The following is a 21179-nucleotide window of genomic DNA, read 5'->3' on the forward strand; positions in this document are numbered from 1 at the left end:
GACCTAAAAAAAGTTTATGAGGTTAGATTTGCTAAGTATATATTTATTGTATAACATAGGTACTAAAAACTCTTAATGTAGGCTAGTTGAAAAGTTAAAACAGCTTGGACCTTTAAGTGACACACACACACACACATACACACACACAAATGCAGACACACACCTCCATTTTTAGCCTTTTCATGAAGTTTCTTCAGATGGAAAAACAAAACAAAACAAAACAAAACTGTTTAAAGACTTAGTCTATGTGGTGGAGTTGCTTTCATTGTATTTTAACCAAGCCATTGTTTTCCTCTGTTTCAGGATCTAGATTTCTCATCACATCCACGGGAGCCTTGTATATTAAAGATGTACAGAATGAAGATGGATTGTATAACTATCGCTGCATCACACGGCATCGATACACTGGAGAGACGAGACAGAGCAACAGCGCGAGACTTTTTGTATCAGGTAAGAACTCATCAAGACTCTGTCTGCTATGTCTGCTATTTCTTTGTTAGTGTCTTGAGACAACTCAATCAAAATTGTGGAATGTTGCCACTAAAATGAAGCTTTCAATTCCCTTTCCAAAATATTTTAGTAATTTTAAAAGTCTTTTAAACCAATATGAATACAATTTCATAGAAATACAGAGATTCAGAATGCAGTCATTTCACATTTGTCAAACCAGTAATAGACCCATTCACATGATGATGCATTAGCACTTCAGGGAACACTTTGGGAGTGGAAGATCAATCTCAGTATTAGAAAATCAAATGCAAAATACTCAACCTTTGCCTTTGTAGCCGAAAAATATAAAATTGCTCCCCATGGTAAACATTCTATAAGGTTGTAATTGTAAGATGGAAGTGACCAAAGGTTGCTTGCTATCAGTGTTTGAGAAGTACCTTACGTGTAGTAATGTTTTATGGTAAGAAGTAATGGTGACCTGTTGAACATTGGGATAATTTAAAACATCACTGCCTGAACACCCACTTTTTCTTTTTTTTTTTTTTTTTTTTTTTTTTTTTTTTTTGAGACAGAGTCTTGCTCTATCACCAGGCTGGAGTGCAGTGATGCAATCCCTGCTCACTGCAACTTCCGTTTTCCAGTTTCAAACCATTCTCCTGCCTCAGCCTCCTGAATAGCTGGGACTACAGGCACACACCACTACACCCGGCTAATTTTTTGTACTTTTTAGTAGAGACAGGGTTTCATCATGTTAGCCAGGATGGTCTCAATCTCTTGACCTCGTGATCCACCCACCTCAGCCTCCCAAAGTGCTGGGATTACAGGCATGAGCCACCGCACCCAGCCGAACACACACTTTTTGTACTTGATAATATACTGTCAGGATTTTTTTCTTTATCATTTACATCTTCAAAATAGCCAATAGGCTTTCAAGGTCCAGCAGAAATACAAGTAAGAGTTAAGTTAGTTTTCCTTTGAACTCGTAAGTATTTTTTTTTACCTGTTCTTTTTCAAATCAACTGTCACTTTCTCCCTTGCTTTTATAGTTCTTATGTCTTTTGGGGGAAAATAAATAAGAAAATGAATAATAACCATCATCTTAGTCCATGGTAGCTTTAAGGAGAGGACAATATTCTACTTGTTCAGAAAACTCTAGAAAAAGTCCTGTTTGCATTAAAGAGAAACTTTCTAATGGCATATTCAGAAAAGAAAGGGGAAGGATTTGAGGTAGGAGGGGAATCCTGGTATGCAATTAATTTGGGCTTAGCAAAATAAGTAAGTAAGGATTTCTCCCTCCAGAAGATGATATAATTGGTGATGATCTAAGAGCCCATCTTTCTGTTTCAGGTGTCATTTTTTATCTTCATGCTGAATCATAAAGTGTTGATTTTTAAATTTATCTCTTAGGGTTGGAAAGACGAGTTGACGTTTCTTAATCCCAAGATGTTTGTTTATTCTTTTGTTTTGGAGTAATTCTATCCATTCAAAAATGGACAGAAATAGTCATGAGCATTTGGTCACCATGAAGGTCATGGGAGTCCCAGGATTGCCTAGTGAGCACTGGAAAAGAGAGAAGTGAGAGTATCAGTGTATAGTCTAGCCAGGGAATATCATACACTAAGACACCTGCAGAAGAATAGCCAAAGAATAAGACTGAACAGTCAGGGCTAATGGTGTAGGTGAAGACAGGGAGGTGATAGGTGCTAGGGGAGGGGAGGGATCCACAGCATTACATGCCATCAAAAGGTTCATATGACAGTCTACCATATATGGAAAATAACTCAATATTTTTGTCATTGAAATTTTAATAAAGCATTTGAGGGAGAACTTGTTAATGCTAAAAGGTGAGAATGTACACACTGAATGCACAATGCTATTCTAACACGCCAAGCTTTGAAGGAAAAGAGAAATGGATCTCATTTTAACTTAGATTTAACTATATTTAAAAATGTACATCTGGAGTTTGGATCATGTGGAAAGATGTTGGTGTTTGACCCCAAACTCCTCCTGAAACCAACACAGATAAAATAGGATGACAAAGAAAAAAGTACACGGATAGCACCTTCAACACAACTGGATTACTACCAACAACAGGACCAGCAGCAGAAGTGGAAGACGGTGGAAGTGGACAGCCCATTGGGCTACGGTAGTGCCAGAAAACTGCAAATAACCAACAGGCATCCATTTTCAAAAGCAGAGGAGCATTATTTGAGTGGAAGCCTAGGAAAATATGTCTTAGAGTCCTCACCACACTGGGATAGAACTGCGTGAGGTCTGGGTTGGAGATGAGTTCAAAGACCATGAAAGTAGCCCGTAATGATTGCACAGGCCCAAGGTGATCTGTGTCCTTGAAGACAGCAGAAGTACTCAGCAAGTACTCCTCTTAGAAGAACAGAGACTCACCCTGAGGGGAACAGCTGGATTTAGAAAGCAAACTGAGCCAGTGTGGAATACTAACAGTAACAGAGACAGAAAGAACAGGAACCAGAGGAGGCCCTAGAGAATTCTGTCCTGTGAAACACTGCACAAGAAAATACAACACACGCACAGCCTTAGAATGCAAAAAACAGAGTGTTCTAGGAAACAGACGGCTAAGCATGGAAACCCATACAGCTCTGAGAGATGTGCTAAATGTTGAGTCTTTAAGTAATATCAAGGGAGAAGGCTGGAAAAACATACTCATTTCATCCTCTCCTGCAGGAACCTTCTCCTAATTAACTAAGAATCTCTGTTGTATTGCAAAATGAAACAAAAAGGGAAATGATTTAACCCAACTTTATCACAGGAAAAAGGATGAAAATTAACCAAGAAAAAGTTTTGATTAGAAGTAACTACAAAAAATACTGACAGAAATCATATGAAAACTGTATTTTTTATTTGAAATGACTAAAGCTTTGAAAGAGAACTATAAATCAGAAATAAAATATCTCAGAAAAAAATGATAACACAAATCTGTGAAACAGTAAGTGGTATATTTTAGGAAAAAGTTAGAAAAATGAGTTCTAAAATTAAAATTAAATTAGAAGGAACACATCAGAGGGTAAACATAACAGAAAGCTCAATATGGGAAATTAAAAATGGTAAGAAATAAGGAAAATAGAGATAAAAATGTATAGATGTCTGATAGAGATGATGAAACACATGTATAACTAATTTCTCTTAAAAAGAAAACCAAGCAATTGATCAGAATAAGTTATAATAATGAAACACTAATTCAATAAAAGACCTGTCATAAAAAAGAATACATATAAAATACATATTAAAATGGCACAGCTGTACCTGGAAGAATGGACCCAGAATGGTCAACATGCAATGTGGTCTAATAAAATTTGTGATCTGTAATTTTGAAGAAGTTTAATGTGTTAATTTTTTTCTGTTGTTGCTTGCGTTCTTGGTGTTATGCCTAAGAACTCTTCAAGATCATGAAGATATTTTCCCAATGTTTTCTTCTAACAGGTTTTATAGTTTTAGCAGTCATATTTAAGCCAATAATCCATTTCGAGTTAATTTTTGCAGGTAGTGTGAGGCAAGGTTCTAAATTATTTTTCATATGGATATCCAATTATCTCAGCCATTTTTTTAAAAATGTAGTTTGAATTATATAGCACTATCTTATTTGAAAAATTTCTGCCAATAATTTCAATTAGAATAAAACTTTTTAAGTGCAATCATTGGGTATTGATTTTTTATGAATAGCATTAGAAGTGGGTACATTTTGTTTTCAGAGATTGGGGGATTGTTTTGCAAAGAAAATCAGAGGTGCACACTGTAGTGTGTTTTGTCAGCCACCCCTGCCAAAGGGGTGACATCTTTGTGCTTTCTCTGACTCTACTTCTACTTCTTACTCTAAGCAAAATGACAGATTTCACAACTATTTTTTCATACTACTTTATAATATCTTCATTATTCCACTCTAGTGTAACTAAAATCTGCATTATTGAAGAACAAGAGCTATCATTATATTCTCACATTTCTTAAATAAATGAAGACAGAATTCAGAATAATATTAGAGAAGTTTACTCCAAGTAACACATACTATCTTGGATATGATTTCTACTTACTAAACACTATTCCAATGACATTTATATGGTCTGCAAGTTAGTGTACTAGGAGGTAATAAATCACATGCAGTTGAGGATGTCCAAGACCGTTTCTGGAGTTGGCTTTAGGCACATTTTTATCACCTGGACCCATAGGGTGTGCAGGTGATGATACTTCCAGGAACATGGATGCAGACAGCTAACCATTATTCTGGATTCTCAGTTGATGCCAGAGGATGCCAGAGATCAGTGAGGCATCATTTGTTAGGCCTGTCTCCACTTAATTATTCAGTCTATATGAACTTAACTTGATCTTCAAACCAATACTTTCCCAAGTCCGTTTGTAATTTTCTTTAGAAGCAGGTAAATGAAGCAAGGAGTTTCTGCTGGCACAGGCCCTGTGCCTGGGTATGGTGAAACTTTTATATCTCTCTTGCCTTCTGGAGCCCCATAGTCACACAGGTGAATGAGTATAATTCAAGAATATAGAATTCTTCAGTTAATGAAGAGTTAGAGGAGTCCTGGAAGATCATCAGGTGTTCTTTAAAAGAGTATTTAGGTTCCCTCATCATATCACTGTCACATTGTTCTCTTAAGATACCAGTGAAATAAAAAGAGAAGCAAGTTCATAATGAAGTTTTATCTCCGATGCTCAAAAAAGAAATAGAAAGGCAAGACATTTCAGCTAAAGGTTTCTGTTCTGTTTTCAATAGTGCCTGCTGACTACCCCCCGTGGCTGACTATGGAATCACAGCCTCTTAAAGGCATCTTTTACTGATAAACAGTTTTTTGATGTGACTGTTTTTTAAAACAGAAATTTACTTCTCTTGCGTATAAGTCCAGAAGCTGATTTGGCAGCTCCAGTGTCACCAGGGACCAGGCTTTTATCTTTCTGATCCATTATCTTCATGTGAAATTCCATTCTCAAGATGATTTCAAAGTCCAAAGTGATTGCTGCAGCTCCTGCCTTTATATGCACATTCCAGGTGGTATAAAGAAGCAAAGGAAAAATACATAAGAACATCCCTCCAAACTAAGTCACCTTTAAGCAGAATTTCCTACAAACTCGCACATTTTCTTCTCTTACATCACCTTGGCTAGAACTTGTTGTTCCTCCAGGTTAACTGAGGCATTGGCAAATGAAAATTGCATATATTTAAGGTGTACAATGTGTTGTATGATATGCATATATATATATACACACATATACATATTTATATACATGTCACTATCAAGCAAAATAACACATCCATTGCCTCACATAGTTACCATTTGTATGTGTATGTATGTATGTATGTGTGTATATGTATGCATGTGTGTATGTGATGACAACATTTAAGATCTACTGTCTTTGCAAATTTCAATCATAGAAGACAGTATTATTAACTATTGTCACTATGCTGCATATTAAACCTCCAGAACCTATGCATCTGGCATAACTGAAACTTTGTACCCTTTTACCTACCATTGATCTAGCAATCTCACTCTTGATATATATCCAAAGGAAATGAAATCAGATATCTGTACTTCCATGTTTATTGCAGAATCATTCACAACAGCCAGGATATGGAAAAAATCTAAGTGTTCACATACACGTATAAGTACATATAGGAATTTTATTCCTATACATGCAAAGGAATATTATTCAGCCTTAAAGAAGAAAATCTTTCCAATTGCAATGACATGGATGAACCTGAAGGGCATTATGCTAAGTGAAATAAACCTAGTCACAGAAAGACAAACACTGTCTTGTCTCACATACATGTGAAATCTAAAAAAGTCAAACCCAGAGTACCAGGAAATACAATGGGGGTTTCCAGGGACTAGGGGATGGGACAAATAGGGAGATGTTGGTCAAAATGTATGAAGTTCCAGATGGTTCTCATTTGATAGGAAAATGGATATCCAGTCCTTTGCCATCAGATTATTACAGATAGATCAAAAGAGTCATGGCATTTTTCTGACTGAGGCAAACACAATAAAATTTCAGGAGCCAGGACCCGATAACCCTCCTGTAATATCCATGCAGAATGCAAGGGTATTGTTTCATACAAGTTTGAAATAGGATGAATTAGCAGAGAGAGCAGGGAGAGGCCACTGAGTTTTACGTTTAGCATCCAGTCAGGTGCAATTTATATTCTTCATAGTAATACAATGATTATGCCCTTGAGACCATCACTTCATTCAAACAAACCTGAAAGACATTGAGCTGCATGGTTTCCACAGACCTAGTTCTTGGAAATATTTTATTAATTTCCTCATCTGGCTCAAGTTTATGTCACAGAACAGGCAAACAATACAAGGCCATGTCACAGCAATCATTTGCAAGCTGCTGCTTTTTATCCATTGTCTTGCTACACCACATCTTGTTGATAGTGCTCATTCACCTGACCTCAAATACCATCTGCTCAGAGAGTCTGTCCCTGAGGACCATACCTTATGGCCTCCTGGCTGCCTTCACACCCATAACACGTGGACTTCACTCTCCGTAATGCCCTCTTTTTCTTTCCTTCACTTCATTACAAACTAAATTATCTTTACTTGCTTGCTAATGCGTTGCCTACTCTCTAACACCCACCCACACCCAACAGAAGATCAGCTCCAGGAAGACACCTGTCTGTCCCACCACCCTCTCTTTAGTGCCTAACTCTGTGCTGGTCTGCACTAGGGGATCAAAACATATTTGTGAGATGAATAAATAAAAGCTTAAAAATTCAATAGCTATGTGTAAAACTCTTTTTCTTGTGCAATAAATTTTACTAGACAGCTATTTTTGCTGGTGTTGCTCTTTTTTTCCTGTTTAAATTTGTTTAGGCCAGGCGTGGTAGTGCATGCCTGTAATCCCAGCACATTGGGAGGCTGAGGCAGGAGGATCACTTGAGCCCAGGAGTTTGAGTCTGTGGTGGGCAGTCACTGCACCACTGCACTCCAGCCTGAGCTACAGAGTGAGCCATTACCTAAAAAAAAATTATTTTATTAATTTTTTATTGATGCCACATCTTGTTGCCACATCTTATGCATTTATTGATGCATAATAGATATACATAGTTTGGAGTACATGTGATAATTTAATGCATTCATATAATTTGTTAAAATCAAATCAGTGTACTTGGGATATCTATCACATTATACATTTGACTTTTCTTTAAGCTATAATTATTTCAATTCTTCCAGCTATTTTGAAAAATGCAATAGATTATTGCAAACCATAGTCATCCCACTGATCTGTCTACCACTCAGTCTTATTTCTTCTCTCAAACTGCATATTTCTACCCATTAATGATCTTTTAAAGAGAAGTCTGGCATTCCCAGTTATAAAAAGACAATCTGATTCTTGGCCTGAGCTGACAGCTCTTGTTGAAGCATGCTCATTCTGGGTCTTTTATTCATTTATTGGTGAATGACCAACAGAGGCTCTGACCGGTGTTCAGTGTACCTTTTGTAAATTCTGAGCAGAAAATAAATTGTATGAATAAGGCATTTCTTTTTCTGTTCACTTATAAAATCTTTTCTTTTTCATTGTACTTTAGGTTCTGGGGTACATGTGCAGGTCATGCAGGATTGTTGCATAGGTATAAGATCTGTATCAATAGTTGGTATGATACACGGGATTTAAATTGTACATGTAGTCCTACAATTCTAAATGAGCACTTCCACTCCTCGTTCACTGCCTTTAAGAGTTTTTCTTTCTCCTACAGACCCAGCGAACTCAGCCCCATCCATCCTGGATGGGTTTGACCATCGCAAAGCCATGGCTGGGCAGCTTGTGGAGCTGCCTTGCAAAGCACTTGGGCACCCTGAGCCAGATTACCGCTGGCTGAAGGACAACATGCCCCTGGAACTTTCAGGGAGGTTCCAGAAGACCGTGACGGGGCTGCTCATTGAGAACACTCGCCCCTCGGATTCAGGCAGCTATGTGTGTGAAGTGTCCAACAGATATGGAACTGCTAAGGTGATAGGCCGCCTGTACGTGAAACGTAAGTTGGACGGTAACTTGCAAAGGTGGTGTTGGCTTCCATCAATGGAGCTCCTGTTATAAGCGAATCTCCATGCTGTCTCTGTAGCTTTCCATGGACTTCCAAAACAGCCCAGCTGAGATCAACAGAAACCCCATTTTGCAGATGTAAAAATTAATGCTCAAATGAGTTGCCCAAGTTTACACCACTGGAGAGTTTTCAGTGTCTGATTTGATTTGAAGCCTGTGATTTACATTAGGCCACAGACTATTACTTTTCCAAGATACAATTTCAAGATAACACTACCTAGCTGATGAATTCACAATGGCCAGTCTCTCTAAAAATGGACAAAGAGAGGGGACAGGATTGCTCTTTCAGCACAGGTGATGGTAGCCAATCAAAGCAGTTGTCTTTTGTCTGTTTCCAGACCATTTCTGCTTTACATTTCTAAATGAGGTTATTATCAGCAAAAGCATCAAACATAGCAAAATATTAGACTTGTGCCTAGTATTATAGATCATCTGCTCCAAATATAATGGGTATATTTGATCTTCCATTGATTGCCTTGGCTGTCTCGAATGTGTTAAGAAGGATACTGAAAGCAGATTTGGAGGAAGAGGGGGATGTGATTGCAAGGGCACGATCTAATCTACTCAAACACCCTCAATTTTACTGATGCAGAAACCAAATTAAAGTGATTACCCAAGATCACATGGCCAGAAAAGGGGGGCAGAGCCTTAGTCAGAGAGGTCTTAGTTGCCAATGTAATGCTCCTTTTAAAACAGATATTTATATTTGATGAGATAAATTGAACAAGTTTAACCACAAGAATCTCACACTGAAAATAGGAGGGTTTTTTAACTCTTTTTCCCCCAGGCCCATTCCTGTTTATGGAACTTTCTCTTCAGTGTCAACCCAAGTGTAGACTGCCTTAGCACAATACTAGCCTAAGAGAATACGTTGACGTTAACTATCCGAATGACTATCTGGAACAGGCTGTCCAGCCTGAGTCCTGCTAATATTTGAATATGTGTAGGCTGGGATGAGAAAGAAATGGATGATAAAATCCACAATTACACTTCTATAGCTGGAGAATCATGTGGATAAAATATTGCAGCATTGGACCATCAGTAAGACTTATTCCCACAGGCTCAAAGTCTCTTCTATGTTAAAAGACCTCTGCTGGCTGCCTGTTCTCGATTGAATAAAGTTTATGTCTTAGGATAGTACTGAAGGCATCTCAAGCAAATCTGTTTGGTCATATCTCCCATTGTTTTGCATTAAAATGCATTTATGCCTAGTGTTCCATTATTGAAGTGCTAAGCACGTGGGAGTTATTTACATCTTACGCCTCAAGGTCATAGCCAAGGTCTTATTACAAAAATTCAAAATCTTGCAACCTCAGGCATAAGTGGATTAATAAAAACCTATTCCTGCTAAATCTAACTTCTTTCGAATTCCTCCATAAACCCATTCCTTTCTTGATTGCAAGTCATATTCCTCATGTTGCTTCCTCCACACAGGAGATTATTTCCTAATCCTTGGATATCTAGCACTTTCCATCTCTCTTAGCCTCCATCTGCAAAGACATGTTGTTGCCCATTCTCCTCCTGTCTCCTACTAAACTCAGAGTGTGTTACTGCTCTCTCTCTAAAGGTGCTTATCACTATCTATATTTTAAAAGTCTCAATTCTTAATGTGCTTGTTTTTGTCACTGTTCTTTCCACATTTGACTGATTCTCAAATGCTTCTGGAATGTTCTCTGTCTCCCTTCTGACTGCTTCTTCTAACTGCAGAAGAAAACAGCTTCTTCATTCCTGTCTCTCTTCTCTAATGGAAAGCATTCTCTTGGGCTCCAAATTCAGAACTGTCTTCTTGTCAAGCTCCTCTTTTCCTTAAGCTCTGTTTCATTTGTAGAGCTTCGAATTCCTCGCGTCTGAAAATAGGCTCTGAATTTGTACTTGTAGCCTTGGCTTCCTTCCTGAGTGTCAGACAAGTGTGTCAACCAGCTTTCTTTCAGAAATTTAGCTGGCACTTCAAAACAACAGTGTCGGATACCATACTGAACTCTCCACCAGCCCTTTCTTCCAAATGGCTCGTTATTATTACCAATATCTTCCTCCCTCTCATCCCTCAAATGCAAACTTGAAATCGTGCATGCTCTTTAAGCCATGCCTTTCTACCAAGTCCTGCCAAGTCATACAAACTGAATCTCACAGAGTTATTCAGGTCTGTTCTCAACCTCTGTCCTGCCCTAGATGGGTCTTAATTGTATCTACACTAGACATGTGTAATATCTTCAGTGACCAATTTTCCTTACTGTAATTTTTCAAAAGACCTATGGCCTATTGATTCCATTAAAAGTATGTTTGTGCTGGGTGTGATGGCTTGTGTCTGTAGTCCCAGATACTCAGGAGGCTGAGATAGAAAGGAGGAGTTTCAGAATACAGAGAGCTATGACTGCATCCCTGCACTCCAGCCTAGGTGACAGAGCAATGCCCCATTTCTGGAAAAAAAAAGAAAAAAGATTTATTTGCTAAACATTCTTGAATGCCTTCTTTAGTTACCTTCGTTTAATCCCAAAATCTCAGGGACTCTCTGTTGCATCCAAACAGAATCAGAAACTATTTCTGAGACATCTCCCCACTCCCTGCCTTAATTCATGTGGTTCCCAATCTCTGTGATTCCCTCTTTCCTTTCTGGCTGGTCTCAGTTCTATTTATCTTTGGTATCTGTAGATTTCCCGCTTTCCCATGGACCCTCCTCCACATGTGTTCTGTCTCTCGTGGTCCCTGCATCACTCTGCTTGGTTATTACAGCCATTTATTGACTTTGTCTTATTACCTAGAAGACTGAGCTCTTTGAAAACAAAGATTTTACAGTGTGCTGAGATGGAAAGTTAGGAACAATTGGGGTAGAAAGCTTTCTTCCACCCGTTTTTTGATAGGGTTGTTTTTTTCTTGTACATTTGCTTAGGTTCCTTGTAGATTCTAGATATTAGACCTTAGTTAGATGGATAGATTTTTTTCTGCTTTCTGTAGGTTGCCTATTCACTCTGATGTTAGTTTCTTTTGCTGAGTAAAAGTTCTTTAATTAGCTCCCATTTGTCAGTTTTGGCTTCTGTTGCAATTGCTTTTGCTGTTTTAGCCATGAAGTCTTTGCCCATGTGTATGTCCTGAGTTGGGCATTGGCTGGGTTTTCTTCTAGGGCTTTTATGGTTGTAGGTTTTATGTTTAAGTCTTTAACCCATCTTGAGTTAATTTTTGTATAAAGTATAAACAAACCTGTATATTCAGCACATGTATCCCAGAACTTAAAGTGAAATAAAATAATAATAAAAGTAGGAGATTACCAGAATTGATTAAAAAGCAAATCTTAGCCATCTGCTATCTACAAGAGATGTTTGTTAAAGATGTATTTAAATGTCTTCTGGCCTCTGTTTGCTTCTGATAAGCAATCAGAGATCATTCAGATCTTCACTTACCTTTATATTTCCCTATATGTCATTTGCCATTTTTGCTGTCTGCTTTAAAGAATTTCCTTTCTTTTCAGTTTTCTGTAATTTGTGATATGACTAGACATGATTTTCATCAGATTTTTCCTGCTCAGCACTTTCTGACCTTTAAAAATAAATAAATATATGCCTTTCACAAAAAAATTATTTTCTGTCATTTACCTGTTGATTGGATTTGGCTGATTTACTTAGTCTCTCTGAGTAACCATTTTCTGTTTTGTACAGTAGAGATAACACAAAATTTGCAGGATTAGGAGAAGACTGACTTAAATGATGCATGAAAGGTAGTCAGTAATTTTGCAACACATACTAGTTGCACCACAAATATTATTCCATTTTGTCTTGCCTGTGAGTTTAACACCAGCCTTGGCACATAACAGTTGCTCAGTAAATGCTTTCTACATTGGATTAGGGTTTTTGAATTGAAAGCATAGGAAGACAAGAATGAGAGTTCCATCTTTGTCTAAATCCCTCAGCCTCATTTTAAAGAAAAACTCTGTTTCATCGTCACAAATTATAATACCAACCTGTTTTCTTTTTTTCACAACTGTGTGTTATTGGCCCTGGGTAAACCACATATGGCATATGAGTGAGTACACATGTGTGTGTGAATGGCCCAGGGCAAACCCGCCAGTTCTACATTGGGACAAGACAAAATAGGATTGATATGGTCAATACTTATGTCACTATTGGTAGCTAGCACATTGCATTTCTTATTGTCAGTGGATTTATATCAACATCCTCACATAGACTCAGTGAAAAGGCAGTTTGACCAACATTATTCCACTTGTTGCATAGAGAAATAAAGCCAGAAATAAAAAAAAAATAGCAAAGGGATTGTCCCTAAGCAAAATGTTACTCTGTGAAATAATATGGCTTATAGGAACTGAAAGGAGTGTGGTTGCAGTAATGCACTTGCTTTGTTGAAAGTCCAGCATGTTGTTGAAATGATACCTAGTGATGTTTTTACCTTTTTTTTCTCTCTCTCTCTCTCTTACCAAAATCTCCAGAGCCACTGAAAGCTACCATCAGTCCCAGGAAGGTTAAAAGCAGTGTGGGTAGCCAAGTTTCCTTGTCCTGCAGCGTGACAGGAACTGAGGACCAGGAACTCTCCTGGTACCGCAATGGTGAAATCCTCAACCCTGGAAAAAATGTGAGGATCACAGGGATCAACCACGAAAACCTTATAATGGATCACATGGTCAAAAGTGACGGGGGCGCATACCAGTGCTTTGTGCGCAAGGACAAGCTGTCCGCTCAAGACTATGTGCAGGTGGTCCTTGAAGGTCAGTGGGCCTCGTTATAGGGTACGGCTGAAAAAGAACCCAAACCCAGAGCACTCAGAAAAGAAGAAGACAGGGTGAAGCAGTGCTGATCACTCAGTCTAGGCTCTCTGTCTCACCAGCTAGTACTCTGCCCTGAGTTTTCAAGCTAAATCAGGCAAATGGGAGAGAATGTTCTGATGAGGATGAAATTGTTTCATATTAGAAGTAATGTAAAATAAATACATGTTGCCCACTCATGTCTTAGAAGTTATTTCCCAAGATTTAATTCTTAGAAACTTGACACTTAACAGTTTTGTTGACCATTCATATCTAGACCAGGGTCTTTCAGGAATGCCTTGCTTGGGGAACTTTCTTATGCTTTGTGGATATTTTGCAGTGTCTCTGGCCTCTTTCCACTAGATGCATGCGAATAGCAACTTCCTCCAAGTTGTTACAACCAAAATGTCTCCAGATATTGCCAGGTGCTCGCTGGGTAGGGTGGGGGCAGTAGCCTCTAGTGGAGAAGTACAACTTCAGAGTCAAAATGCAGAAGCAAATGTCAACACAGCGGTTGTTGCAGTGAGAAAATGGCATCTGGTTGGTGCAGTTGTCCCTAGTTCCATCCAAATGTTTACAGATTTAAGTCAATGAAATTTGTGAGGAATTAATTTGTGGTATAATAGCAGGTTTTAGATATGTGATACTGTTTGTTCTTTTTAACTGATTACTGCATACTAAATCTTCAAGCTTATTAGGCAGCCAGAGAAGGAAGCTATCACAGGCAATATATATTTATCACTACATGATTGAACTAGCTTCTATCTATGTATTTGTGTGTGTTGTTGGAAATTATGTCTTTATATGTAATTTAATATTTATCTGTTATCAATTGATTAAAATAAAATGATTTTGATATAGCCTAAAGGGAGAACAAACAAAACAAAACACATTAATATATGAAAATAAGTTTAAATATATCTTCAATCTAAGACCATATTTCTGTTATTCTTCTTTAACCATAGCCATTTTTTTAAGAAGTAGCAGGCTTAGCAATGAGATTCCTATTCTGATTGCAGACAGTGTGATTTTTAAAGCAGTGGTGATATTAGCTGAAGGCATGGTATTTACATTAAATGCCTGACACTGTGTTCCACATAATAATTAAGTGCAGAAAGTAGTCAATTTGTGCAGAACCAGTTTGCTAATGATGATGCACTCTAGTCCTTATACAGTTATATTTTTAGATTCTTTGTAGAAAAAGGGGATATTACCTGTCTAGGCCCAGTTACCTCGGCAACCATTTTGTGTGACTAAGAAAACCTAAAGACCATATCGATAATCCATAATGATGTCAGAAGAGTTCAGGTTATCAAAGTGACAGCAAGAAAGATTTCAAGGACACTCAGGTCTCCCTAGAAAAATAATGTCTGCTTTCATCTCCAAAAGAGCCTGTCACTTGAACTAAAAAGGGTGCTGAGGAGCACAGCCAGCACACTCACGGATTTATTTGCTGCATGTCAGCTTCCATTCGGGACAAGAAGCTTCACTTTATTTTTTTCTCTTCTGAGAGATGACAGTGCTAATGTAGCAAAAGAAAGCAGAAATGGAATTACAACTACACATCTAGTACCTGCTTTTAAAGGGCATCCAGCTAGTTTCCTCTGGAAAATAAAGATACTCCTATTGTTCTCACTGAAATAGTGATAGATTCAAGTAAAATTATAAAAAATTGCAATACTGTGAACTAGGACTGACCATTAATATAATGGAAAATCTGGGAGTATTTCCTGAGTGATTCCTAAAAAATTGAATTTAATAGTTATAGATTCAGAATGAAACCTTAGTACCTGGTAAACAGAATGATTTTTAAAAAAAGAATAATAAGAGTTTTCAGTTTTGGGAATGGTGAAATAGCATGTATCAGACTAACTCCAAAGCTGATAAAAATGAGAAATTTTGGGAAAAGCAAAAGTATATGTAAACCCTTGAGAGACATTAAAAGCAAATTGTGGAGTGTCCTCTTCCACTGAGGATACATGTGAACTGCAAAAGTGTGGGAGGGAATACAAGCATGCAATACAAAATAATTAGACATTCAAAAAAACAGAACTCTGCCACCAAAGGACAAAGGACAAGCGATAGAAACAAATCATGAGAGGACCCAGACATTAGAACTGGCAGACAAGGACTTTGCAGTGATTTAAAATATGTTCAGTAACTTAAAGGAAAATATGGACTGAAGGACTGAACATATGGGAAAGACCAACAGAGAGATGGAAACTATAGAAAAGAATCAATAGAAATGAAAAGTAAATCACCGTATTCACTTTAATGTAAGATTAGAGAAGGAAGAAGAAAGTATCAGTGAGCTTGAAGATCAATCTTAGAAAATTATCCAATCTGAAGCATGGAGAGAAAGAAGACCACAAAGAAAATGGTTAGGGCTTTGGCAACAAGTGGGACATCATCAGATGGCCTGACATACATGTATGACTAGAGGCCCAGAAAAATAGGAGATAGGGAAAACGGAAGAAAAAAGTATTTAAAGAGATGATGGCATTAGTTTTAGCAACTTTGGTGTAAAAGTAAGACTGCAGATCTAAGAAACTCAGCAAACTCCAAAAATAAATGCAAAGAACATTCTACGTCAGTACATCAGAGTTAAGCTGCTGAAAACCAAAGATAAAGAGAAAACCTAAAAATCTGAGGGAGAAAAAATATTACATAAAGGGGACATCAATAACAACTGGTGGATGATTCATCAGATATTTTGGAGGACAGGAGACAATGAAGCACCATCTTTAAAATGTTGAAAAGAAAATGAAAAACAAAGACACAAGCCCTGCCAATATAGACTTTTTTTTTTTTTTTTTTTTTTTTTCCAGACAACCTGGCTCTGTCACCAGGCTGGAGTGCAGTGGTGTGATCTTGGCTTACTGCAACTTCCACCTCCCAGGTTCAGGTGATTCTCCTGCCTCAGCCTCCCAAGTAGCTGGGACTACAGGTGTGCGCCACCATGCCCAGCTAATTTTTGTATTTTTAGTAGAGACAAGGATTTCCCATGTTGGCCAGAATGGTATTGATCTCTTGACCTCGTGATCCACCCTCCTTGGCCTCCCAAAGTGCTGGGATACAGGTGTGAGCCACAGCACCTGACTGCCAACATAGACTTCTATAGCAAAAAAAAAAAAAAAAAAAAAAAAGCCAGCAACAGAAGGCTTTAAAAATTAAGGCAAAGTAAAGATATTTTTAGTAATAAAAAAGTGCAAGAATATGATGTCAGCAGACTTGCACATTAATAAATGATAAATGAAGTCATGCAGGGTGTAGAAAATGGACACATATCTGTAGGATATAGGTAAAGTGGAACAGAAATGAAACATAAAATGGAAACATATCCATAGAAATAAATACCATGAGAAATAGTAAATATACTAGTAAATATTTAGCAAAATTGTGTTTTCCTTTTTAATTTCTTTAAACAATTGACAGTTATTGCATTGTAAAATTACAACACTTGGCCATGTGTGATGGCTCACGCCTGTAATCCCAGCATTGTAGGAAGCTAAGATGGGCAGCTTACTTAAGATCAGGAGTTTGAGACCAGTCTGGCCAACATGGCAAATCCCACCTCTACTAAAAATACAAAAATTAGCCAGGTGTGGTGGCAAGTGTGGTGGCATGTGTCTGTAATTTCAGCTATAAGCAGAGGCAGAAAAACAGCTTGAGCCCAAGAAGCAAAGGTTGCAGTGAGCTAAGATCATGCCACTGCACTCCAGCCTCAGCAACAGAGTGAGACTCCATCGCTAAAAATAAAATAAAAATAATAAAATTACAACACTTTATTATAGAGTTAATAAAATAAATAGATATAATAAAGTGCAGAGTTATTTGTTGCAAGGTTCTTACACTTCACATAAAGCACTGCAATTTTAACTTTTAATAGACATAACTTAAAATGTATACACACAGATAGATATACTTATAGATCTGTGTGTGTGTGTGTGTGTGTGTGTGTGTTGTGCGTGTATGTGTGTATTAATCAATTGGAGCTTATCTTGTAAATGCAAGATTGGAAGAACATTAAAAATCTAATCCATGTAAGTCACTTTATTAAAGAGAGCAGATTCAACTGATTATCTCAATATATACAGAAAAGATCATTTGATGAAATTCAGCATCCATTCAGCATAAAGAATCTCTAGCAAATTAGAGACTCTGGGGATCTTCCTTGACCTGATAAGTGGCATCTATGAACAGTCTACTGCTAAATTATACTTACTGGTTAAACACTAAATGTTTTTCATTTAAGATTGAGACCAAGGCAAGAACACCGACATCCAACACTTCTGTTTAACATTATACTAGTAGCCCTACTCAGGCTTGAGTAGAAATAAAATGCATGGAGTTTGGATAGGAAAAATTTCAGCTGTCTTAATTACAGATGTTGTTGTTTACAAAGAATATCCCAAGAAAACGATAAAGTAATTTCTATAAGCGAGTTTAAAAAGTTAATGGCTATAAGAATAATATACAAAATGCAATTTTATTTCTATATACTCAGAACAAACAATTGGAAACTAATATCTTGAAACTTTCATTTTCAATAACATAAAACATAGGAATATGTTTTAAACAAATGTAAAAGATTTCAACATATAAAAATACAAAACTCTGCTAATATAAAATTGAAATAACCTAAAAAATTGAAAAGATATATCATATTCAAGAATTAGAAAGCTAACTCTTAAGTTAATAATTCTCTCTAAAAGGATTAATTTCAAGCAAAGCCAGGGCATGGTGGCTTCTGCCTGTAATCCTAGTACTTTTGGAGCCTGAGGCAGGGGGGATCCCTGTAGCCCAGAAGTTTGAGACCAGCCTGGGAAAAATGGCAAAACTTTGTCTCTAAAAAAAAAAAAAAAAGTAGGCGTACTGGTGTGCACCTGCACTCCCAGCTACATGGGAGATTGTGCCACGCCAAGGATAACAGAGGGAGACGCTGTCTCAAAAAAAATTTAAAAACACACACATGCATGCTTATGTACCTTTTCAACAAATTAACACTAAAACAACTAAATAAATGTGTGTGGCAGAAAATGAGTACTAATTCCTACATATCACACTTCATATCCACACAAAATTAATCTGATATACATACAGAGTTGAATGTAAAATATAAAGCAATAAAGTCTCTAAAAGTAAACATGGAATAATTCTTCATGATTTGCGAATAGGTAATGATCTCTTAGGACAAAACAAGCATTAAACGTCCACACAAACACCTTAAGAAAAGAGAAAGGCAACCAGAAACTGGGAGAAAATATTTTATGCACACACAAATATATGTGCTATATATATGTTGAGATATATTATATATAATCTCTATAGGATATGTGACAAATATATCTGATTGTTATATCTGACATAGATACTATATATATATATATATTTCCTTGTCTTTCACTTACATAAAGATTTCCATTTGTTGTCTTCCACAACAAATCTAGAACAAAAAGGCAAACAGTCTGATATAAGAAGGGGCAGAAGAGTTGAGCAGACACTCACTAAAGGAAACACACGATGACCAATAGGCATGTAAAACATGTGGCTTCTGTGGTGTTTCTGGGAAAAACATACAGCCTGCATTTAATCATGAAGAAATATGAGACAAACCCAATTTCAGCAGCTGGCTACAAAATTGCTCTTCAAAAATATAAAAGTCAAGAAACACAAAAGAGACTGAAGAATGTTCCAGATGAAAAGAGACTGAAATGACATGAGAAATAAATAATGGGTGATACTGACTGTACTGGAAAAAATAGTGATGAGGGATATTAGTGGTCATCAACAGAACTGTGCTGGGCTCTGTGTTAGATAATAGTGCTGTTCCAAAGTTACATCTTCTAATTACACTCTAAGTGTACTCTGGTTATGATGGAGTATATGCACATATAAAGAGTGCATACTTTATTATTGTGTTTCTTCAAAGCTCAAGCACAGACAAAACCAGCACATCGTAACAGGAATCAGAGCAGTGATATATGTTGGATGGGGATTTATTGAAAGCAGCCCTTAGGGAATTTTGGTGATGTAAATGTTTCATATCTTGATCGCTTTGGTGGTTACTCAGGTGTATATATATTTAGCAAAACTAAGCTGTACACTTAAGATCTATATATTTCACTGTATGTAAAATTTGCCTACAAAAAAAGAAGTATGACTGAAGAACACTTTCCTAAACACTTGAGTTTTCAGAGCTTAATGTAAAAACCAGTGAAAAGAAATTTACAGCTAAACCCATTTTACAAAAAACATGGCGTTATAAAGGACACATGAAATAACTCCAGTACTCCTAAGCATTAGTGACTGACCATGGACAATGAATAGCAGTCATGATGACATCTAACTTCTCTGTAAAATTAAGCACAGGACATGATGAGGTAATGTCTGCAGTGCATAAAAGACAAAAGCCCAGATATTTCATTTTAATATTTTAAAGTTTTCATTTTCATCTCTGATAGTAAGAGACAAAACGCTTACAACCCAAGGATGCTGCAATATGCTACTTAGGAGCACATCTGGGAGAAAACACACTCCAGGGCCTTCTCCAGCAACCTGAAACATGAGCTGTAATGCAGAAGCGAGATTCACGAATTTGAGAGGGAACAGAGGGTGGAGGGGTGGAGGGAAGAGCTGTAGCACAGCCCCCCCACCGTGAAGACCCTACATAACTGACCTCCCCAGCCAAACACTAGGCCAAGTTTCTGGGAGAATGAGTGACACTTTCCTCAGAGGTGTTTGAAACTATTGACCGTTAACTGTCATCTTTCCCCGATGGAATTGTAAGCTATCCTAAATTTTGCTTGCCTCCTTTCTTTTTGTCTGTACTTTCCAATTTTTAACAACAACGATAAGAATGAAGATATATTATTTTTATAATAAAAATTAAAAACAAGAAAACAATAGTAATTCTTTCATTATGGGACAACCCTTTAATTGAACATAAAAATTCTTTTAAAAAACAAAAAATGTCCCCTCCAGCAAGGTCTCTTACCAGACTCAGAAATCCTGTGGCATGTGATTGCAATTATGTCAAAATGACCCACTTATGCCTAGAAAAAATGTGTCACAATGTTGATTTGTGTGCCTGAGGCTGGCTGACCTATTGGTAACTTTTCTTCTGATTTTCATATATTTCCTTTAATATGCATGTATTTCTTTTTATAAATGAAAAAGCATATAAAAAAGAAACATGCATTTGTAATTATTACTGTATAATAAGAGAAAAAATCCATATGCGTGATAGAAAAATAATGGAATATGAAAATTTGATGTATGTAAACATACTGAATATTTCTATGGAGGCTTCTCTAAAACTAAGGTCCTAGTTTGCCTGTGACAGTTCTGGGTCATGTCTGTTCTGTTGGCATAATTATTAGTCATATCAGTTTCAGTCTCAAAAGTCTCCCAGGTTGGATGATAAATTATATGGCCAGCCTACTTAAGATATTTTGAGAGACATTTAAAACATGCTTAAGTACCCTACTTCAGATATCTTTAGAGGTTTTTAATAAGTGGCATTTAAAACAAACTTTATTTAGCTTCTACCCATTCTCAGAGACTTCCTGGAAGTTTGCATGTAATTACCATCAGTGATTAAAGCTATAAAAGAGGACTTTTTATGAGAAAATGATGAGGATGAGATCATCAGTCTCTTGCTAGTTCCCTTTATTCCTGTAAACAATTCTGTAGTGAGGAAACTGCGAACAAGTTGAGGGAAATATTAGGTTGATGCAAAAGTAATTGCTGTTTTTTTTTTCCCCATTTATTTATTTTATTGCATTTTAGGTTTTGGGGTACATGTGAAGAACATGCAAAATTGTTGCATAGGAACACACATGGCAGTGTGATTTGCTGCCTTCCTCCCCATCACCTACATCTGGCATTTCTCCCC

At 37.1% G+C, this 21179-nt stretch overlaps 1 protein-coding gene across 1 annotated transcript in view; it reads left to right on the forward strand.

The window, feature by feature from the left end:
• Positions 1-245: 245 nt before the first annotated feature.
• The window catches only part of LOC108298073 (Down syndrome cell adhesion molecule-like), a 210908-nt gene continuing 189974 nt past the window's right edge, over positions 246-21179 (forward strand). The window contains exons 1-3 of the mRNA XM_017520774.2: positions 246-450; positions 8189-8467; positions 12971-13246. Coding sequence (XP_017376263.2) covers positions 246-450; positions 8189-8467; positions 12971-13246 — 760 coding nt within the window. The remainder of the gene's footprint in view (positions 451-8188; positions 8468-12970; positions 13247-21179) is intronic.

Source organism: Cebus imitator, unplaced genomic scaffold (assembly GCF_001604975.1).
Source record: "Cebus imitator isolate Cc_AM_T3 unplaced genomic scaffold, Cebus_imitator-1.0 Scaffold881, whole genome shotgun sequence".
Lineage (NCBI taxonomy): Eukaryota > Metazoa > Chordata > Mammalia > Primates > Cebidae > Cebus > Cebus imitator.